The sequence below is a fragment of the Pieris napi genome, chromosome 3 (assembly GCF_905475465.1).
Source record: "Pieris napi chromosome 3, ilPieNapi1.2, whole genome shotgun sequence".
Lineage (NCBI taxonomy): Eukaryota > Metazoa > Arthropoda > Insecta > Lepidoptera > Pieridae > Pieris > Pieris napi.
Window position 1 is genome coordinate 1,284,673 of NC_062236.1, and position 18,331 is coordinate 1,303,003.

The following is an 18,331-nucleotide window of genomic DNA, read 5'->3' on the forward strand; positions in this document are numbered from 1 at the left end:
ACCTCGGGAATGAATCGATTAGGCCAACACTGCTTCGCCGGTGCTCTAAGAACATAGTAAAAAACATAATATGTTTGACCAATCACCAATTTGCCTATATAAGAAGAACATATACACAGATCTTACTTATAATTGCATTCGGGAGCTTAAGCTCCACAGAATCCAAACATCGCCAGCCCTAACCCACTCCCCTCTGCAATGCAATTTGTACATTTCAAGTACACACAAAGGCGAGACGGCCACGGCTTTGACAGAATTAACTTGTCGACCGTAGTGTTGCCATACACCTTTATTGAGCTGAAAGCATTGAATTTTAGTAGGCGAGATCAAAGGATAACTTTTATTGAATATCGAATTGGAAAAACTGTCTAGACGAATGATATAGCTGTAACAGATCGCTTACATATTGTAATGTATGAACACATGTCTAAGTGTGTGTCGATCTGTAAATAAGGCTGTGTGAGAGTGAGAGAATGAGATGGACTTAACTATCTTTATAGGATAGACCAGTATTTACCAATGTTTCTAGTTTTAATGATAGGTTTTAGGATTTTCTTCCTTCATCATCATTAAAGTTATGTGAACAATTAATTGTGTATGTGTATGTCAAATTGTGTATGTTATTTTTTTTTTTATTGAGGGGAATTCTTTTCCGCATATGGTATGGGACTCGATCTAAAAGCCCTAACCACCAAACCCCACCCCTCTCGCTGTTGGGGTGACTTGGTCGCGTAAGCATTCTACCAAGAAACCCCGTGACTAGCTGCTGCAGCATCCATCTTCCAATACATTGACATCATCTTACAAGTCTTTATAGTAGGGTTGCAATTTCTTGCACACAGCACGTGATTCACGGCATGTTCTCGCTCGTACATACAACGGATTTGTGGTGCTTCGTCACATCTGACAGATATGTGTCCCGCTGGGCATAAGAATTTTAGAAAGGATTAGGTTAGGTTAGTTTAGAAGGGATAGACGAACTCTTCTGGACCAATGCTCCAACGGCTTCCTTCGTGGATGCCATGGCCCAGATCTCCTATCTCAAGTTAATGGAATATCAAACATGAATGTTTTCAAAATTTCTTTGTTATTAGTTTATGTATCTTGGACACACACTCCACATGGAATACTATTCTCACCTACCTTGTACCTCCCCAGTACCAGCTCCTTCCATTTGGCCGTATTCAACGAAGAGCGGTTCGAGCGAATGTGGCGTCGAGGGGGCGATACGTAAAATATGGGGTCTCTCTTCATCTTCTTTCGAATTTACCAGTTTTATATAGAACAAATGTGTAAGGCTCATCTGCTACGTGACACCGCCCATGGACACTCAATGTCAGAAAGTGCGTTGACGGCCCCAAAATATGTTAGTATTCCTAATATCAGCGATTAAAAATAGTGGCGGAGAGTTTATTGACAGTTCTTCTCTTCCGTTTTAAAATTAAAAGCATTTCATATATGTATATTTCTTTTTTGACATTCATAAGTGTACAGTGTGTTACCAATATGAATAAATGATTTTGAATTGAATTGAATAATTATCTTAGTTTTTTAAACTTCATAAATCAGCACAGTTTTTTTCACGTTATACCGATAACAACCAATGACTCATAATGAAATAACGTTTCTAGTCCATTCCACGACGCACGATTATTTAATTAGATACAGCACAACCAACTAAATAAAACATTCATTAATATAAACGCGAATTTATTATTAACATAGTTTAAAGTGCAACAGCAACGTAAACTATTTACTCGTAGTTTACAGATTTCTACGTTTATTTATCGCAGCGTTAAGGTGAGATTTAGAATCGAGACTTGTAGTTACTAATGTCTAACAAAGTCTCGTTTACCCTTCGTATGATGGTTTAATAGAGTCTGGCTAATGAAAGAAGATAATTTAATTATTTGAAAACTTTCGGATGGCAACACAAAATGTCATTGATTTCTTAGGTTAGTATGATTTATTGTCTTGATACTTCATGCAATTACTCATATGTAATACCACAAGAGTAATAAGTTAATATAGTAGTCATGACGACTGTCGTCGTCATGACAACTATATTAATTGTTTGCAACGAACCTATCGGGAAATACCCGATAATTTTGAAGCTCGAGTGGTATTCGGGGGATTATTTTTCCGACCCAAATGTCGGCCAATAGAATTGCACCATGAGACGAAATGTACAGTTAACAAATAAGAATTTCATAATGAATAAAACAACTACTTAATACTTTTCTTGAAGCAACGACCAGAGAAAATTTTCACAAAAAATTTTCAGTATAATACCATGTAGGTTGTACCACGTGACGTCGAATGGTGCAATTCTATTGGCCGACATTAGGGTCGGAAAAATAATCAATTTTATTTCTAATAAAATATATTTTTTCCGAATAGTTAACAGGTATAATAGCCAAAACTCGTTTTATTTGATAGAATATTTCGTTTCTTTCGCAGGATTTGATTATTCTGAATAAAGTTGTGTTTTATAATAAATATAGTTTTAGTTTTCCATATAATGCTAGTAATTTTAAGTATCAATAGTAAAATACTAAATACGTATAGTATTTAATTTCATAGAAATACAGTTACTATCAATGTAAAAAATAATAAAATAAAATCAAGTATCAAGTAAGTAAGTTAATGCACAAAATATATCAAACTTTTAGGGATACCATACAATTTTTTTTTAATTTGCCGCGCATATTCGTTATCTTCTTTCATTAGCCAGACTCCATCGACTGTGCAGCAAAGTGTGAAAGTATAGAGTGCCTAGTAAGGAAACTTTTTAAAATCGACAACGTACACATAACCACGTACGTTGTCCAAAAACAACATGATAAACAACATGTACACGGCTCTCTTCTAATTAAAACTTTGTTAGTTTCTCTTGTAAATGTTGCCATCTTTTTAGCATAAAGCAGCGCATACTGAGCTAAGTGGGGCGCGCTCTAACGACTCACTTGTTAGGCAATACTGTGTTCTGAATTACTACGCAATTCATGTGCGCCCAACCTTTTCACTGCAATCGTAATATACTATTTTACGAAGTTTTTACATTAAGCAAAGTTTATTTAGTCAAGTAATACAGTCAAAACCGTTTACGACATCGAAAAAGTTAGAGTGTACTCCTCCCTAAAGGCCGATTTACATTATCATTAGTGTTTAGGAGAGTGCTTTAGGATAGTACTTTAGTTGAAACATGTAAACGCTACTTGCTTTAGTAAACGCTACACTAAAGAACTTGCCTTTCAAGTTGTACTAAAGCACTCTCCTAAACACTAAGATAATGTAAATCGGCCTTAAAGGCCGGCAAAGCACCCACTAAAAATGGGCTGCGATGACTGCAAACTGACCTTTTGGGCATCCCATAGGCTCGTTTGCTCCCTAATATATAAAAAAAGAAGTGTGTCAGTTAAATTAAATGGCCTATTGTTTAGTTGAATTATTCGTACTCATATTGGTTAATATTCGTTGCATCATTAGAAATCATTATAAAAAACCTTGAATCACTATCGTTGTTATTTAATTGGAACTAAGCTTTAAGGTTGAATATATTTTAGTGCGAATAATACACTAACCCAACACAATTATCATAAATTTTGAATCAAGAACAAAAAACCTTGCTTTTCACTGCATCAACAGATTGACGGACCAAATGTTGAGTATGCGCGTTCGAGTGTTGGCCGGGCACTGCATATCTTCACAACGTTATTCAAACCACGTGCCTACAAAACGATCAAAATGTTGTCGACTTCTGACTATTCGTCTCGGTCTGTCTCATTTTTTACATAACATATACGTAATCACTCCAAATAATTCAAGCAAATTTATTGCTTATACACATTAGCATAAGGTGTAAATTGAATTGTAATATGGGTCATGTCAAGGCAATATGATAAGTGTTCTTATTCTAATACACGAATATATTGATTTTATTTGAATATTTAATACGAAATCTTGACGGCGATCAGATTTTATAGATTAGTTTGATAATGTATGCATAATTTATTAATCAAAATCCATCCACTTAACATATTAAAACGAAGACAATTTATAATCAAGGTAATTTTGGCGTGAATGTCAAGGGACTACTGACATATCACCCAAAGATATTTATAAATAGAAACAACTTCCGTATAAGATATATATATATATATTTAACTCCCCTGGATCAATTTGGAAAATTCTTCAAGGGCGCGTCAATATTGCCATTTTTTTATAATAGGCAAACGGGTAGAAGCCTCATCTGATGTTAAGTGATACCACCACCCATAAAATCAATTGAGATGCGTCTTAGGGCATGCTTATGAATGTCAAAAACGTTTACAAAATTCGCGAAAGAGCAAGACTACGCCATCTTTTTTCAGCCATAGATTCACATAATGCCGGCCAGCTCAAGAGAAGTAAATGTTACGCTCTTTTCTTGAAGGACCCTAATTCGAATTGGTCAGGAATAGGATACTTCTGTGGGCAGCTGGTTCCACATATGTGAGCGGCAAGACTCCCTTAAAAACCCTCAGTTAAGTCAAAGTAACACATAAAACTTCAACTTGTGTAGGCGCACTTAATTCCTTTTTAAGGGAAAATCAATGGTGCTTGGACATCATAGGAATAATTATACTATCTTGTAATAGTAGATATATAATTGTTATTGTATATGACATAGTAGGATTTAATATCTAAGCATCAATTGTGATTCATGACTTTGAAGATAAGCTTTTAATTTTTTATTTTAGACATTATAATACATATAATAAAATAAAATATGTTTATTATGGAACATAAGATACAGGTATCACTTATTTCACGTCATTAAATTTAAATCTGTAGGCATCCCTACTTATCGGCAAAAAAGATAGAGGGTGTGGGCCGGGAGAAAAAGCCGGCGTAAAAAACTCTCCCTACTCATTTAAAATAGCAAATCATCAAACAACACTTATTTTAAAACAAATATCGCAAATTAATTAGAAGTAGCCTGTCTAGCACTGGGCCCAGGCCCTTTTATCAACTAGATAATCGTTAACTTTATAGTAAGCCTGTAAGAAAAGCTATTCCTTAAATCTATTAAAATGCAGAGATTAAAGAGCCTCTGGGATTTTATTAAAGAAGAGTATCCCTTTTCCCAAAGAAGAATTACTAACTTTAGATAGTCTACTACGGGGAAAGACTAATAAGGGGTTAGCTTTGTAATTGTATAAGTCTCCATATCTTTACTAGTGTTAGGTTGGTTGCTTGTTAGCGATAATGCGGACCATTGCATTGCCACGTTACAATGTCATCTGATTGTATATCTTCATAAAAGAATTTGAAGGTGCCCTTGAGGCAATTCATATTATATATTTCGAACAAAACTGTAGTCAAAGTACACAGTACAATAAAAAAGCTAATTAATAAGACCCGTACAGCGGATATAAACGACATTGCCAGCGCTCAGACGGCGACAGGTTTAAGTTTCATCAATTACGAAACCGGCTTCCGACGAATATTTTCACATGAAAAACTCACCGGACCCGAATGTTAATACCAAAGACAGCATTGATAAATCGACAAATCACTTCGCTGTTTAGTGCAAACAATTAACAAATTGATTTTAAAACCGATTAATTTCATTTAAACATATCCTTTGTTTTAAATATCTCGTAATTATTTCTGAACCTAATATGACAAATACCTTTGGATTATTGCGTCCCGGCTCGCCCATGAATATTGTAAACAAAAATATTACAGATGTAGCCGGGGCGTCGTTCGCGAGACGTGTGATGTGCAAAGGTCCCTGGACACAATGGCAGGGGAGTAGAAAAGTGATATATTAAAAAAAAAAAAAAATACCTTTGGATCAAAGCTGAATGCAGTTTCGGGTCGCAATGGACACGGAAGACCACATTTGCAGGTGCCCGCCGTCTGGAGGTACTCTCGGAGCTGGGCTAGCGTGCTCAGCGCTGTTCCACTCGGACTGGAAATAACAATATTATTAAACAACTATAACTACATACATACATATATTCTTTGTATTTGTATAGGTGAAACTGTGCTTTATGTATGTTTAAATGTGTATTCCGTTTTTAGCCTTTGTGTACAGTGTAATTGTTTGAATATTGTTTAATACGTAGCTGTAGGACTACCGTTGAGCAAATAAATAAATAGATAAATAAACTTTCGTAACAAAAATGACGAATACTAGATATTCAGAAGAAGTAAAGAAACCAAAAATTCAGAAGATTTTAAATCAGTTCCTTGTCTTCTATAAATAACGATTAGGGTAAAGAATGGTTTTACTATGTTTATTGGGTGCCGTTTGAGTATTACGTAAAAAGGTTTCATACACAAATTATCCCCCTTTCCCCTTATCAGAAAACGTAAGCAAAGCTCTTAAGCATAGGCAATGTGTGGGTTGCCATGTGTTAAAAAGTCTCCAAACTTTCCAGCCTTAGGGCCATACTGATTACTCCAGTAAGTTCCGAGGGCCAAAACCATATGTCATTATACTTGTTATAAGTTTTGTTTTTATCACAAAAACAATAACGATAAGCCTACAACAATGTTATGAGTAGTTAGCCCATGACCATATCAATGTAGATGTCATATTAATAATTATTCAACATAAAAATAGAATACAATAGTAAACTAAATTTAATTTGCTATAAAAAATATGTTCTCTAAAAGGAGTTTTCAAGTATTCTCTCCGCGGGCCGGACAAAATCTATCCGTGGGCCAGATGTGGCCCTCGGGCCGTAGTTTGGAGACTCCTGATCTAGATCACCACTTTGATAGCTTTATCGCCATTAGATAAAAGAAAATCAAAGACCTCCTGGCCCCTATAGCATTATACCCCTTACGTAATAATTGAACGGCTTACTTTGTGAAAAAACTAAAGATTTAAATAAATATAATAGGAATTTGAAAATATCGTTAGTTATTTTTACACGTAAAACGATTGTTAAAGGACATTACATAGAATGTTTCAAAGCCGGAATTCAAACGTGCTACCTACACCTTGAGGTCACATACTAAAACTGTTAATTAACTTTGCTATAGGTATTGTTTTAATATTTTCGTAAGGCAAGCCGGTATCCTCACGATATTTCCTTCACCGTTCGATCGAATGTTAAATGCGCACATAGAAAGAGCCAGCGATCGAACCTACGACCTCAGGGTTGAGTGTCGCACGCTGAAGCCACTACTGCTCTCTCTTTCACACATAACTTAGTATAAATCTGCTGAACGGGTTGCCTTAGGCCCAAAAAGTCGACGGTATGTGTCAGGCACAGGAGGCTGATAACCTACTTCCCTATCAGATTGACAAATGATCATGAAAGAAGATATTATTCAGACCTAAAATTCTTTTCTTTTTTTTAATATTTTCGTAACTCCATGAACCAACTCCTTTAATATCGTTCAGGAAAAATACAATAATTGACCGATTAGCGGGCAACCCTTTTACTTTTGCGGTTAAAAAATTCACCACGAATTGCGTTTGCGGTAATTTTAAACCTGGTGTTTGCATACAAATCACATAATTAACCGGTTCTATTCACCGGAAAACAAATGTTTTCGAGATATATAGGGTTTTTGTTAATTAAATGACGTGTAAAATATACATAAATGTGGAGTTTTGGGTAATAATTTTGAATGAAATTATTTAATCATTTTCCTGTTTGCGGTTCGTATATCTCTCATTCAAACATACATATATCTTTAGTTAAATTACTTCTTGTTTAAGTGACTAAAATAAGGTTTATTAGGAGTACTGTTTTATAACTAGTATTATAAGGTAGCTTATATACAGTGAACTCGAATCACAAAGTAATTTTTAATTTTATTTTTTTAAGGAAATAGCAAAATCACAGGAGACCGAAGAGCTGGCAGCTACCTCGTTCAAAGAATTAGTCTAGCTATTCAAAGGGGGAACGCTGCCAGTACCTTCGGAACCTTGCCTCAAGGGATTCCTTTTAATAATATATATTTAAGTTATTATTTTATATTATTATATTTTTAAGGTATTTATGAAGATGTAGACATTTAAATAAAGTTTATGTAGCGATGTACATTCGTGTGTGTAATGTCTTAGTGTGTGTAATACTAACATTATTATTTCCTATTATCTAGTTCACTGTCTATTTAAAAAATATTATTTAAAACAATCGCCAACTTGTCCTTTAGAAAAATGTTGACCTTTGTTTAAAGATTAAGACTGTTTCGTTTAACAAGATAATCTCAGGAACTATTTATATTTCGAAAGATGCTATACTGTGATGATACAGCTCTACAAGGCTCAACTACGACCGCATATGGAATACCTACTGCTCGCATCTCTTGGCCAGCCCAAATACCAGTTTGTGTCTTTTGACCATATCCAGCGCCGGAGCACCGTATCCATAGATTAAATAGATGTCGAGAGTTGCTGATTTGACAACGTACTTAATTTAAAAAAAAACATATGTGTACCTACTAATGTACACGCTTTACAAGTTATATTTTTTTGGCGTAAAAAGTAAACATATTTTCAAAAATTTTATCTTTCGCCTTATTCTTTGTTTGTAGAAAAAACGACACTAAATTGTTAACTATAGCTAACTTCAGGGTGTCGGTTTTTTGCGACGATGTGCGCGCGCATCGTAAAAATTTACACTCATAATATTTTCCTAACACGCCAAAAGAACTATATATAATTATATAAGTATAACTTCAAAAATATCTAAATCTCGTACTAATATTCGTTTAAAAAAATCAAAGGCGCTACAACCTTATTAGTTCTGGGCCACAGATTTCTATATCTGTTTCATGATCATTTGTCAATCTAATAGGCAAGTACGTAATCAGCCTCCTGTGCCTGACACACGTCGTCGATTTTTTGGTGAAAGGCAACCCGGTTCACCGTTCAGATAGAAAACATAGAAATAAATTCCATTGCTGTACAGCCGGGAATCGAACCTCTGACCTCAGAGCTAAGAGTCACACGCTGAAGCCAATAGGCCAACACTGCTCTATACGCTATTAACAATTTAAACAAAGACGTAAAAATCCAACAAACGACTGCATTGCGAAACTCGATACAAGTAACGATAAACATCAACACGCCTTGAACGGCTATTAAGAGCAATTTGCGAACACAATCCGCTCCAGAGCGACAACATACCACTGTTATTATGTATTACGTATTAACATAACGATCCAACAATTTATTCTAAGGTAATTGACGGTCATTGGTGTTTAAAGTAGGCATTTCGATTCATAGTGTATGGCCGCAAACATTTCCATACTAACATTACTTTCATATTATAAATTGTTTGCTTTTTAACTCTACCTTATTACTATAGAAATCGTACGTATTTGGAACTAAACTTTACGAATCTATTCAAGCTGTCAAAATTATCGAAATAATTGTGAACATAAACAGTATAGTAAATTATACTAAGTATTTTCTTTCATGGTTATTTAATTTTATTAAGTAACGAACGAACATTATTATATAATATAATTATAAGATATTATCTAAAGAAATAATTCTATTTTTAGATTAGATCTTTCTTGGATTAGATTATTAATTATTAAGTATTATCTGATGTATCATTTAATTTGTTTATTAGCGGAAAACACACTAGTTTTAGCCTGTCGTTTAAATTTTAATTCGAAGATTTTTTGGTAGAACATTTTGGATTATAAAAGTGTTTGTTTCCAAGTAAAATAACAAGCCCTAAATGTTGTTTCTTAAAATACATATTTCAGCAACACATTTAAGTTTCATTTATCGTATATATATAAACAGGTAAAGAACAGCTAACAACCTCCAGTTTAACGATGACTAAACAGAAATTAAACTTCAAACTTTATGTAATGGAAAAATACTGGCTACTTCATTACCTTCCTCGAGACTATAAGTCCAAGGTAATCTTTTGCATTATAAATAATTTAATTATATATAATTACAAAACTTGAGAGTCCACAAAATACCACTATTGCACTCTTAAACATTTAAAATAAATTCAAATACTGTAACATCGCAAACTCTGTACTTAAGCCAAAAAAATGTCAAATCATTTATTTCAATTAGGCCAATTAAAGGCACCTTTGAAAGTCAAAATTACAAGTTAAAAATATTTAGTTGCCCTTCCAAAAGGTAGTTTCATATGGAGAAGAATATGCAAGAAACTCCAAGTAACTTTAAGCGATAAGGCGAAGTGAACCAGCAGTCACCAATGCCGCTTATGATTTTGTAGCTCCATTTCCTCGGTTCTGGTCCAGATGGATATACTTGGGACAGGTTTGGGAAGACTTAGAGATGAATGTAATTTGTTGAGGAACTTGTTAGCAATTTAAAATATTTACGGTCTGTTTCACAATGTATGGATAAAGTACCAAATAGCTATGCAACACATAAATTATTTGGAAGATAAATTGTGCTATTTGACATTCATCGGACTCATAACTTATGATGGACTTTATGTGACGAATAGCGCTATCTGACAGTCGTGAAACGCAACAATAGTGTTTATCCTATCAATAAGTAATAAATAGCTAATTTGGAACTTATGTAGAACTTATCCGAACATTGTGAAACAGACCCTTATTTATTTATAATACAATTGACATAATTAATTGAAAATGAGGGCAACTTAGCGAGCGATCTCTTCCTTAACATATTATAATTATTGTTAGGCATATATTATGCTGTAAATGAATAAATAGTGTTCTTATTTGTTCACTATTTTGTACTGTTATCGTGTGTTTAGCAGTCTTGGAGCGTGGAATTCGATTCAAACACTGGCTTATTCGTTTCACGGTCTGGTGATTCTTGTAAAAACGCACGTCACAAAGGATTTCTGTTTGGTTTCGACGCGTTTTCTGTTTGACTCAACGGCACGACCAAAATTAAACGTTTAGGGTATCTAACAAGTCATATAAAACATAAATTGTATAAAATGTATTTTTTTTGCTTATGTCAGAAGTGTGATTTTTTCAGTCTTTAATATTAAGTTGTCGTTAGTTTAATGTTTAATTTCAGTTTTTTTTTTGACTAATTAATGTACTTACTTATGTTATCTGTTTCATATATAATTTTGTTTATGCTGTTTTAACTTTGTATATTGTCTTTTATAATTTAAATTATATATAAATAAATAACCTTTATATAAATATTATATTCTGTTGAGGTTGAAATTTAGAAAGTGTTTTATTTTCAACCCATAGAAGTGCTTTTCCGGTCTCAGACGGAGGAAAACGCTCTTTTTTTAAAGACTTGGAGGTCGTCTCTCCTATCGTAGACACACCTTACTTCCACTCCTAAGAGATTCATTTTTTATTTCCAAAGAAACAATATGTGCTATGAAATACGCATATTAATGCGTCCAAGATGTGAAAGCATTTATGTACTACGTCCGCATTTGTATGAAGAATCTACTCCCTGGTCTAAACAAACTCTGCCAAGCTATGACAAAACCAAACCAAATCTAATAATTTTGGTTAAATATTTTTCACTTTCCCTAATAAACTTTGCTATATTAGAAACACCTGGCATTCGTACAATCTCCTCCCAATCAGAATTTTAAATTAATTTGCTTTGAACAATAGATTACCTTTCACAATGTTAGCCTAGGGGGTTATGTGTGTGTTAGAATCTACGCATATTCTTCCTTCTGTGTTAGCAACTAACTCGACGAAGGAAGTGTCAATATCCTGAAAATATAGTTAAACAAGTCATTATATTTGCAGAAGGACAGAAGCCTCCAGGCGATCCCTGTCCTTAGTGACATGAAGATAAAATTAAAAAAAATAGTGCCGCTGCAACCTTTTTAGGTCTGGGTCTCAGATTTTTGTATTCATGATCATTTGTCAATCTAATAGCCTCCTGTGCCTGACACAAGCCGTCAACTTTTTTGGTATAAGGCAAGCCGGTTTCCTCACGATGTTTTCCTTCACCGTACGAACGAATTTTAAATGCGCACATAGAAAGTCCATTGGTGATCGATCGGTGATCGATCCTACGACCTCAGACATGAGAGTCGCACACTGAAGACACTTGTCCAACACTGCTCGCAGTGACATGAAGATAGCCTCATAATTTTCGACTCCCGCGCATCCCAAGAGGACTTGGGATACCTACTGCTTCTTTCAGCCATGGATAATATGATGTTATGGTTAAATAGCACCCCTACAACTTAGGAGACATAATAAGTTGCCCCATTATTATTTGTGACAGACTGTGTTTAGGCATAATCGAAATCTAATATTTGCCAAACACTCCCGCGTCTGTGTATGCTCACCCTAAATACCGGCTGACAGCTGTATGTAATTACTTAACACGCAACCCTTTCGCACCTTGCGACTATTTTAACTGAGAATCGATAATTGATTGTTGTTTAACGAGTAACGACACGTTAACTGACGCCCGGGGGTTTGTTTCACTATATTTGTTTATGTCCTCGGGCCTTTGTTCTTAAGATAATGTATGAGTAATTATTTTTGAAGTGAAACTTCTTTAGGCGCATGACGGTAAAATTTTTACGGAACGTCACGAAGATGTGAAGCGTGTTTGTCGAAGAAAAGGCAGAGAGCGATTGAGACTGATTGAGAGAGAGTGAGAAGGGTTAATTAGCTTATAGAAATTCTATTTTTAAAATTAAAATTTCGTAAAGAGAATATATGAAATATTAGTATTTTATATTTTATGCAAAATAATTTATTGAAATCTCAAATGACGAATTGTAAATTAAAATACCACGTGTTTTTATTATAAATAAATTAAAAAAAAGAAATAATAATTTGTAAGTATTATTTCGACACTTAATATTTTAACGACGATTATTTCTTTATTGATTTAAATTCATTAAATTCCTAACATATCTTCTTTTTTCCCTCCCTAGAAGTCTTGAAAATCTGAATTTTTAGATTTGTATAAATATGAACAAGTTTCAAATTAGTTTGCCTAAAAAGTTTCACTTCAGACATGTGTACTTTGTGCGCACTTCTTTTATATCATAGGAGGCTGAACTTGATGTTAAGTGATGGACACTCTCAATGCCAGGGACTCGCGAGTACGTTGCCGCCCTTTTAAGAATTGTTATGCTCTTTTCTTGAAGGACCCAAAGTCGAATTGGTTCGGAAATACTTCAGTGGGAAGAAATTAGCAGTAGCAGTCATTAGTGGTGGGGTTCTAACCCTAAGCTAAAAGAAGCTTTTCAGGAGAAACATAAAAGGTATAAGTGTTTTTATATAAATATACTTTTATACCTTTAAAAAACGCCTGCATATGTTCTTTGCTAAGTTGTACAGCCTCCAGGTCCAAGATTTAATCATCGACAAACCAATATTAGTTTTTTTAATTAACGAAATAAAAACCAATGTATAAAAAGTCATACATAGGTACATAACGACCAACTAAAGATATATTTTTTTTATGTACAGCACAGGAGGTTGATGTTAAATGATACCGCCGCCCATGGACACTCACATTGAAGGCTCGTAAGTGCGTTGCCAGCCTTATAAGAATCGGTACGCTATTTTATTTGCCTAAGTCGAATTGGATTGGAAATACTTCAGGGGGCAGCTGGTTCCACATGGTAATATTATATCCTACTTATATCAAAAACTTAGTTTTAAAAACCATACCATCCCATAGACACGTACCTAACAGGAAAACAGTCGAAAAACATCAACAAAAACTGCTACAATTCAAATGAGCAATTGAAATCTATTAAGATGGATGACTAAGCCTTCCGCGAAACACAACTCCACGGAAATCGTTCTAGAATCGAAAATTGTTGAATTCAAACTCGTACCATAAACAAATCTCGATTACAGACTAATTAATCAAACTATAAACGTTAATCTATAAGCAGAATCATGCGTCATTAATACAACCGTACCTAGGCTATATATGTATATTTATGTATTATAACAATCATACAATTTTTAATTACCTTCACATCTTTGATTGTGTAATAATAATAATATAATAGAAACCTTTTATTTCAGATACTTTTACACTTGAACACATTTATTTCTCTGCTATGTAAAAAGTCCTTAATTTGGTCTATCCACCTTCTAAATTGCCTAATCTTAATTTTTTTTTAATAGTGTGTTCTATCTCATAAGTCTTTAGTTTCTTGCTTAATGTTATTCTTTTTTCACTAGTATAATACACAATTAGTTTATAAGCTATTCTAATATATTCCTGTATTACTAGTTAGTATATTTTCTTATGTAAGTGAATGATTTGTCATTCTTATTGTGAAATAAATATCTTAAACCTCACATGATGTAAACCGCGCCCATGAACATTCACAAATGTTCTTTAAGTATGTAGATTATATATACATACACATATTTTTTTATGTAATAGGAGGCAAACGGGCAGGAGGCTCACCTGATGTTAAGTGATACCGCCGCCCATGGACACTTACAATGCCAGAAGGCTCGCAAGTGCGTTGCCGGCCTTTCAGGAATTGGTACGCTCTTTTCTTGAAGGACCCTAAGTCGAATTGGTTCGGAAATACTTCTGTGGGCAGCTGGTTCCACATAGTGGTGGTGCGCGGCAAAAACTGCCTTAGAAAACGCTCTGTTGTGGAACGACGGACGTCGAGGTGATACGGATGGTATTTTGTATTTTGCCTTGACGTCCGATGATGAAATTCAGCTGCAGGTATTAGACCGAACAACTCCTCTGAACACTCTCCATGGTAAATGCGGTAGAAGATGCAGAGAGATCCCACATCTCTACGCAACGCCAAGGGATCAAGCCTCACTGAAAGTGACTGGTCGTCGACGATTCGAACCGCTCTTCGTTGAATACGGTCAAGTGGAAGGAGCTGGTACTGGGGAGCTCCCGCCCAGAGGTGAGAGCAGTACTCCATATGGGGCCGAATTTGAGCTTTATATAGTTGCAAGCGGTGGCCCGGAGTGAAGTACCGTCTCGCCTTGCTGAGCACACCAAGCTTTTTGGAGGCTAATTTAGCCTTTCCTTCCAGATGACCGCGAAACTGAACGTTATTCGATATGTCAACGCCCAGTATTCCGATGCTAGCTGAGGCTTTAAGGAGAGTGTCTTCAAAGAGGGGAGTAGCGACAAAGGGAGTTTTTTTAGCGGAAAACGCGCATACTTGTGTCTTCTTGGGGTTAAATTGGACTAGATTTAGTCTACCCCAGTCCGATAAAAATAAAAGCGATAAGTTAATAACAAAAACTAATAACTTTTAATCTCCTAATTAGATTTATGTTTTTCTTGTTTGTTTTTATTTTGATTTGATTTATAATTTTTTATCAACTTTGTATGCTTGTTACAACATTAATATAAATACGATAGATTTAAGAACATAAAAACAAAGCGTTCCTGCTTTATTAACCAATAGTGAATGTATGTTTAGCTTAATATTCAAATTCATCGTTCAGTCATTCGTGAGTTAACCTGTATATCGTCTAACTTATTTTCATAAATATAGTGTATACTCTTTATAACGAATTTTTATTAATATATTTCATTTTTAATATTTTTATTCGTTATAGAGAGTTGCCGTTATAGGGAGAGAAGGGTAAAGGTATGGATATTGGGTTAATCCAAATAAATTTTATTATATACATTTTTACGTTAAATAGAATTTTTCGTAAAAACGAATGACGTTACAAAGAGTCTACACGGTATCTGCTGTAATTATTTTCACCCTTGATATTCAGCGTTAAACCCGAGACATATACAATACTCACTTGGATTTTATTGCCATTCGGGCATTAATATTTAATTGGCCTATTATCTTGTCGCTATTTTATAGCTTTTCTTATATGGGTAGAGAAAAAGCATTGAAATGTAAAAAGTGTATATTGCACTCCCCTTTACTTGCATACAAGTAACTTTGCTCTTTCGCAATTAACTTGACTACTAGCTTCTATTTTTTTTTAAATAATCCAGTGGCACCACAATACTATTTCTTTTAGCCAGTCTTCGGTGCCTGACTCTATATGATTTTTGGGTTTAAACACATGCCGGTTTCCTCACGATGTTTTCCTTTACCATTGGAGCAAGGTTTCCGAACACAATAATTATTGTTTAACTATGACAATTATTCTTAAATCTCACCTGAAAATACAAATGAACGGCATTTGAACTTCACTAATATCGCCTCACCAATTATATCCTTTAATTTATATTTCTACAAGTTTTTATAATGCACAAAATAATCTGAACGTCATCCGCCATTCCATCGCGCGTCACTCCGATGTGTCGCCTACCAACTTCCATAGACAACTTATAAAAAGGCGTCAAATTAAAATTAATAAAATGTCATTTCATTACATATATAATATCAGTAATAACTGCTTATATTCCAATGTTGATATAGGCCCCGATTAAAGCCCCTTAACTTGAGATACCACTGTGCTGTTTTCTCAAGTTCGATATACACACATTGTTGCTTTAGACACATACCCGTTTTAGTAAAGTTATGCACTTCATCGCATCGAGAGAAACAAAACGGGTGTTTTTATTTAACGGCTCGTTATAATAATTTACTCATAAACAAGTCAGCCCGTCGCAAAATAAAACGAACCACAACATTCCCGGTTGCAAGAATTCATGAATCATGCAATAAATAAGTCATTGGAACGTCTCGCAGAATTGTAGGAAAATATTGTGTTAAATATTTATTTTACTATCGTTATTTATGATACAATGTATCATATGACAAAAAAATATCTCAAATTCTCAGTCTGTCTAGGGCCTCGGATTTCTGAATCTGTTTGATGATCATTTATCAATCTTATAATCAAGTAGGTGATCAGTATTCTGTGCACACGCCGTCGACTTTTTGTGTCTAGGGCAAGCCGATTTCCTCAAGATGTTTTCCTTCACCGTTCGAGCGAATGTTAAATGCACACGTAGAAAGAAAGTACATTGGTGCACGGACGGTGATCGAATCCACGATCTTAGGGGTGAGAGTCGCACGCTGAAGCCACTAGGCCAACACTGCTCACTCTTTCATAACTTAGTACAAATCTGCTTTAAGATTATTAAAATGGAAGCTTCCGAGCAGGATGTATTAACAATAAATTATATTTATTCGATAATTATAATCGATACCAAGGTTTAGGTATCGATTATAATTAGTTTAGAGTTAAAGTTGTCAGTTTATCGCATTGATCGCACGGCTGACATTTTGTAAGAATAAAAAAAAAGTAAATCCCAGCATCTCAAATGATAAGCGAAAGATTTGTTAAATGTAATAAGTTTGATCTTGCTACGGTCGCAAATCGCAATCAAATAGTCTGGCGTTTTGCCAGTACAATACGACATAGTCGATGAAGACATCCTATGGGATTAGTGTTTGATAGCGCTGATAGTAATTTACATTTAGTGAAGTTAGGTACTAGAACTTGCGACTAACTTCAGACGTCACAGCGTAGGAACTGTAATGAGTTCTTCGTAGTTTTGATTATATTTCCTCCGATGTATATTGTTTTGAAATGGTTTTTTTAACTGTGAAAGAAAGTATGTCATCTTCATGAAAGTATGTCTACTGTCTAGGCGATTTTTTTTTAATATTTTGGATTTTCGCACCATTTAATTCGCTCGAACGGTGAAGGAATCCATGAGGAAACCGGCTTGTCTTAGACTATTGAACCAGTTACAGAAATCTGAAGTCTAGGCCTAGAAAAAGGTTGGAGCACCGCTGATTTATTTATTTTTTGTTGAGTGTCCAATGTCTATTATCACAATAGCCACGGGTACAAAGAAAACTCCCTTAAATTGATACGAACAATGACAGTATTATTTTTTAAATTGACTATGATTCTCAAACAACTTAATATGATTAACAGGCCATTTTGTTCAATAAGGGGTTAATATTTGGATATTGATAGTAACATTGACAAGGGTCTGGACTCTGAGCGGTCTTTGACGGCATCGGCGGTGTTCTTTACATTATAGGGCTGCCAATACTTCACATGTATTCAACACTATTTAGACGAAAATCTTATCATTCTTTTTAGGTATATACTTCGATTCGGTATATAATTCGATTGAGTTAGAGAGCAAAGATGCCAATTTTCTTTGTCAAATATCTCTCTCTTATTACGTATCCGTACACGGTGTATAGGTCGTCCATACTAACAACCTCATATATAAAAACTAAATTAGTGTAATTACACTTTATTTAATTTAATTAATCATTTGTCTTTATTTTTATATAGGTACTATTAAAGACATATACAGTATCGCTATGAAACTCGCTCTGCAAACATATAAAGATGTCAATTGAGTTATATGTACAATGTACATATATGTATATATATATTTAGTAATTAATTTTTAAATTTTTATTGGCAATTAAACGTAAATCAA

The 18,331-nt window shown here is 34.4% G+C and overlaps 1 protein-coding gene across 4 annotated transcripts in view; it reads right to left on the reverse strand.

The window, feature by feature from the left end:
• The window catches only part of LOC125063741, a 94,281-nt gene that overhangs the window by 46,330 nt on the left and 29,620 nt on the right, over positions 1-18,331 (reverse strand). For all 4 annotated transcript variants that reach the window (XR_007119559.1, XM_047670326.1, XM_047670327.1 and 1 more), the window contains exon 2: positions 5,836-5,959. Coding sequence is in view for 3 of the 4 variants with exons in the window: in XM_047670326.1 (XP_047526282.1) it covers positions 5,836-5,959 (124 nt within the window). In the remaining variant the exon portion in view is untranslated. The remainder of the gene's footprint in view (positions 1-5,835; positions 5,960-18,331) is intronic.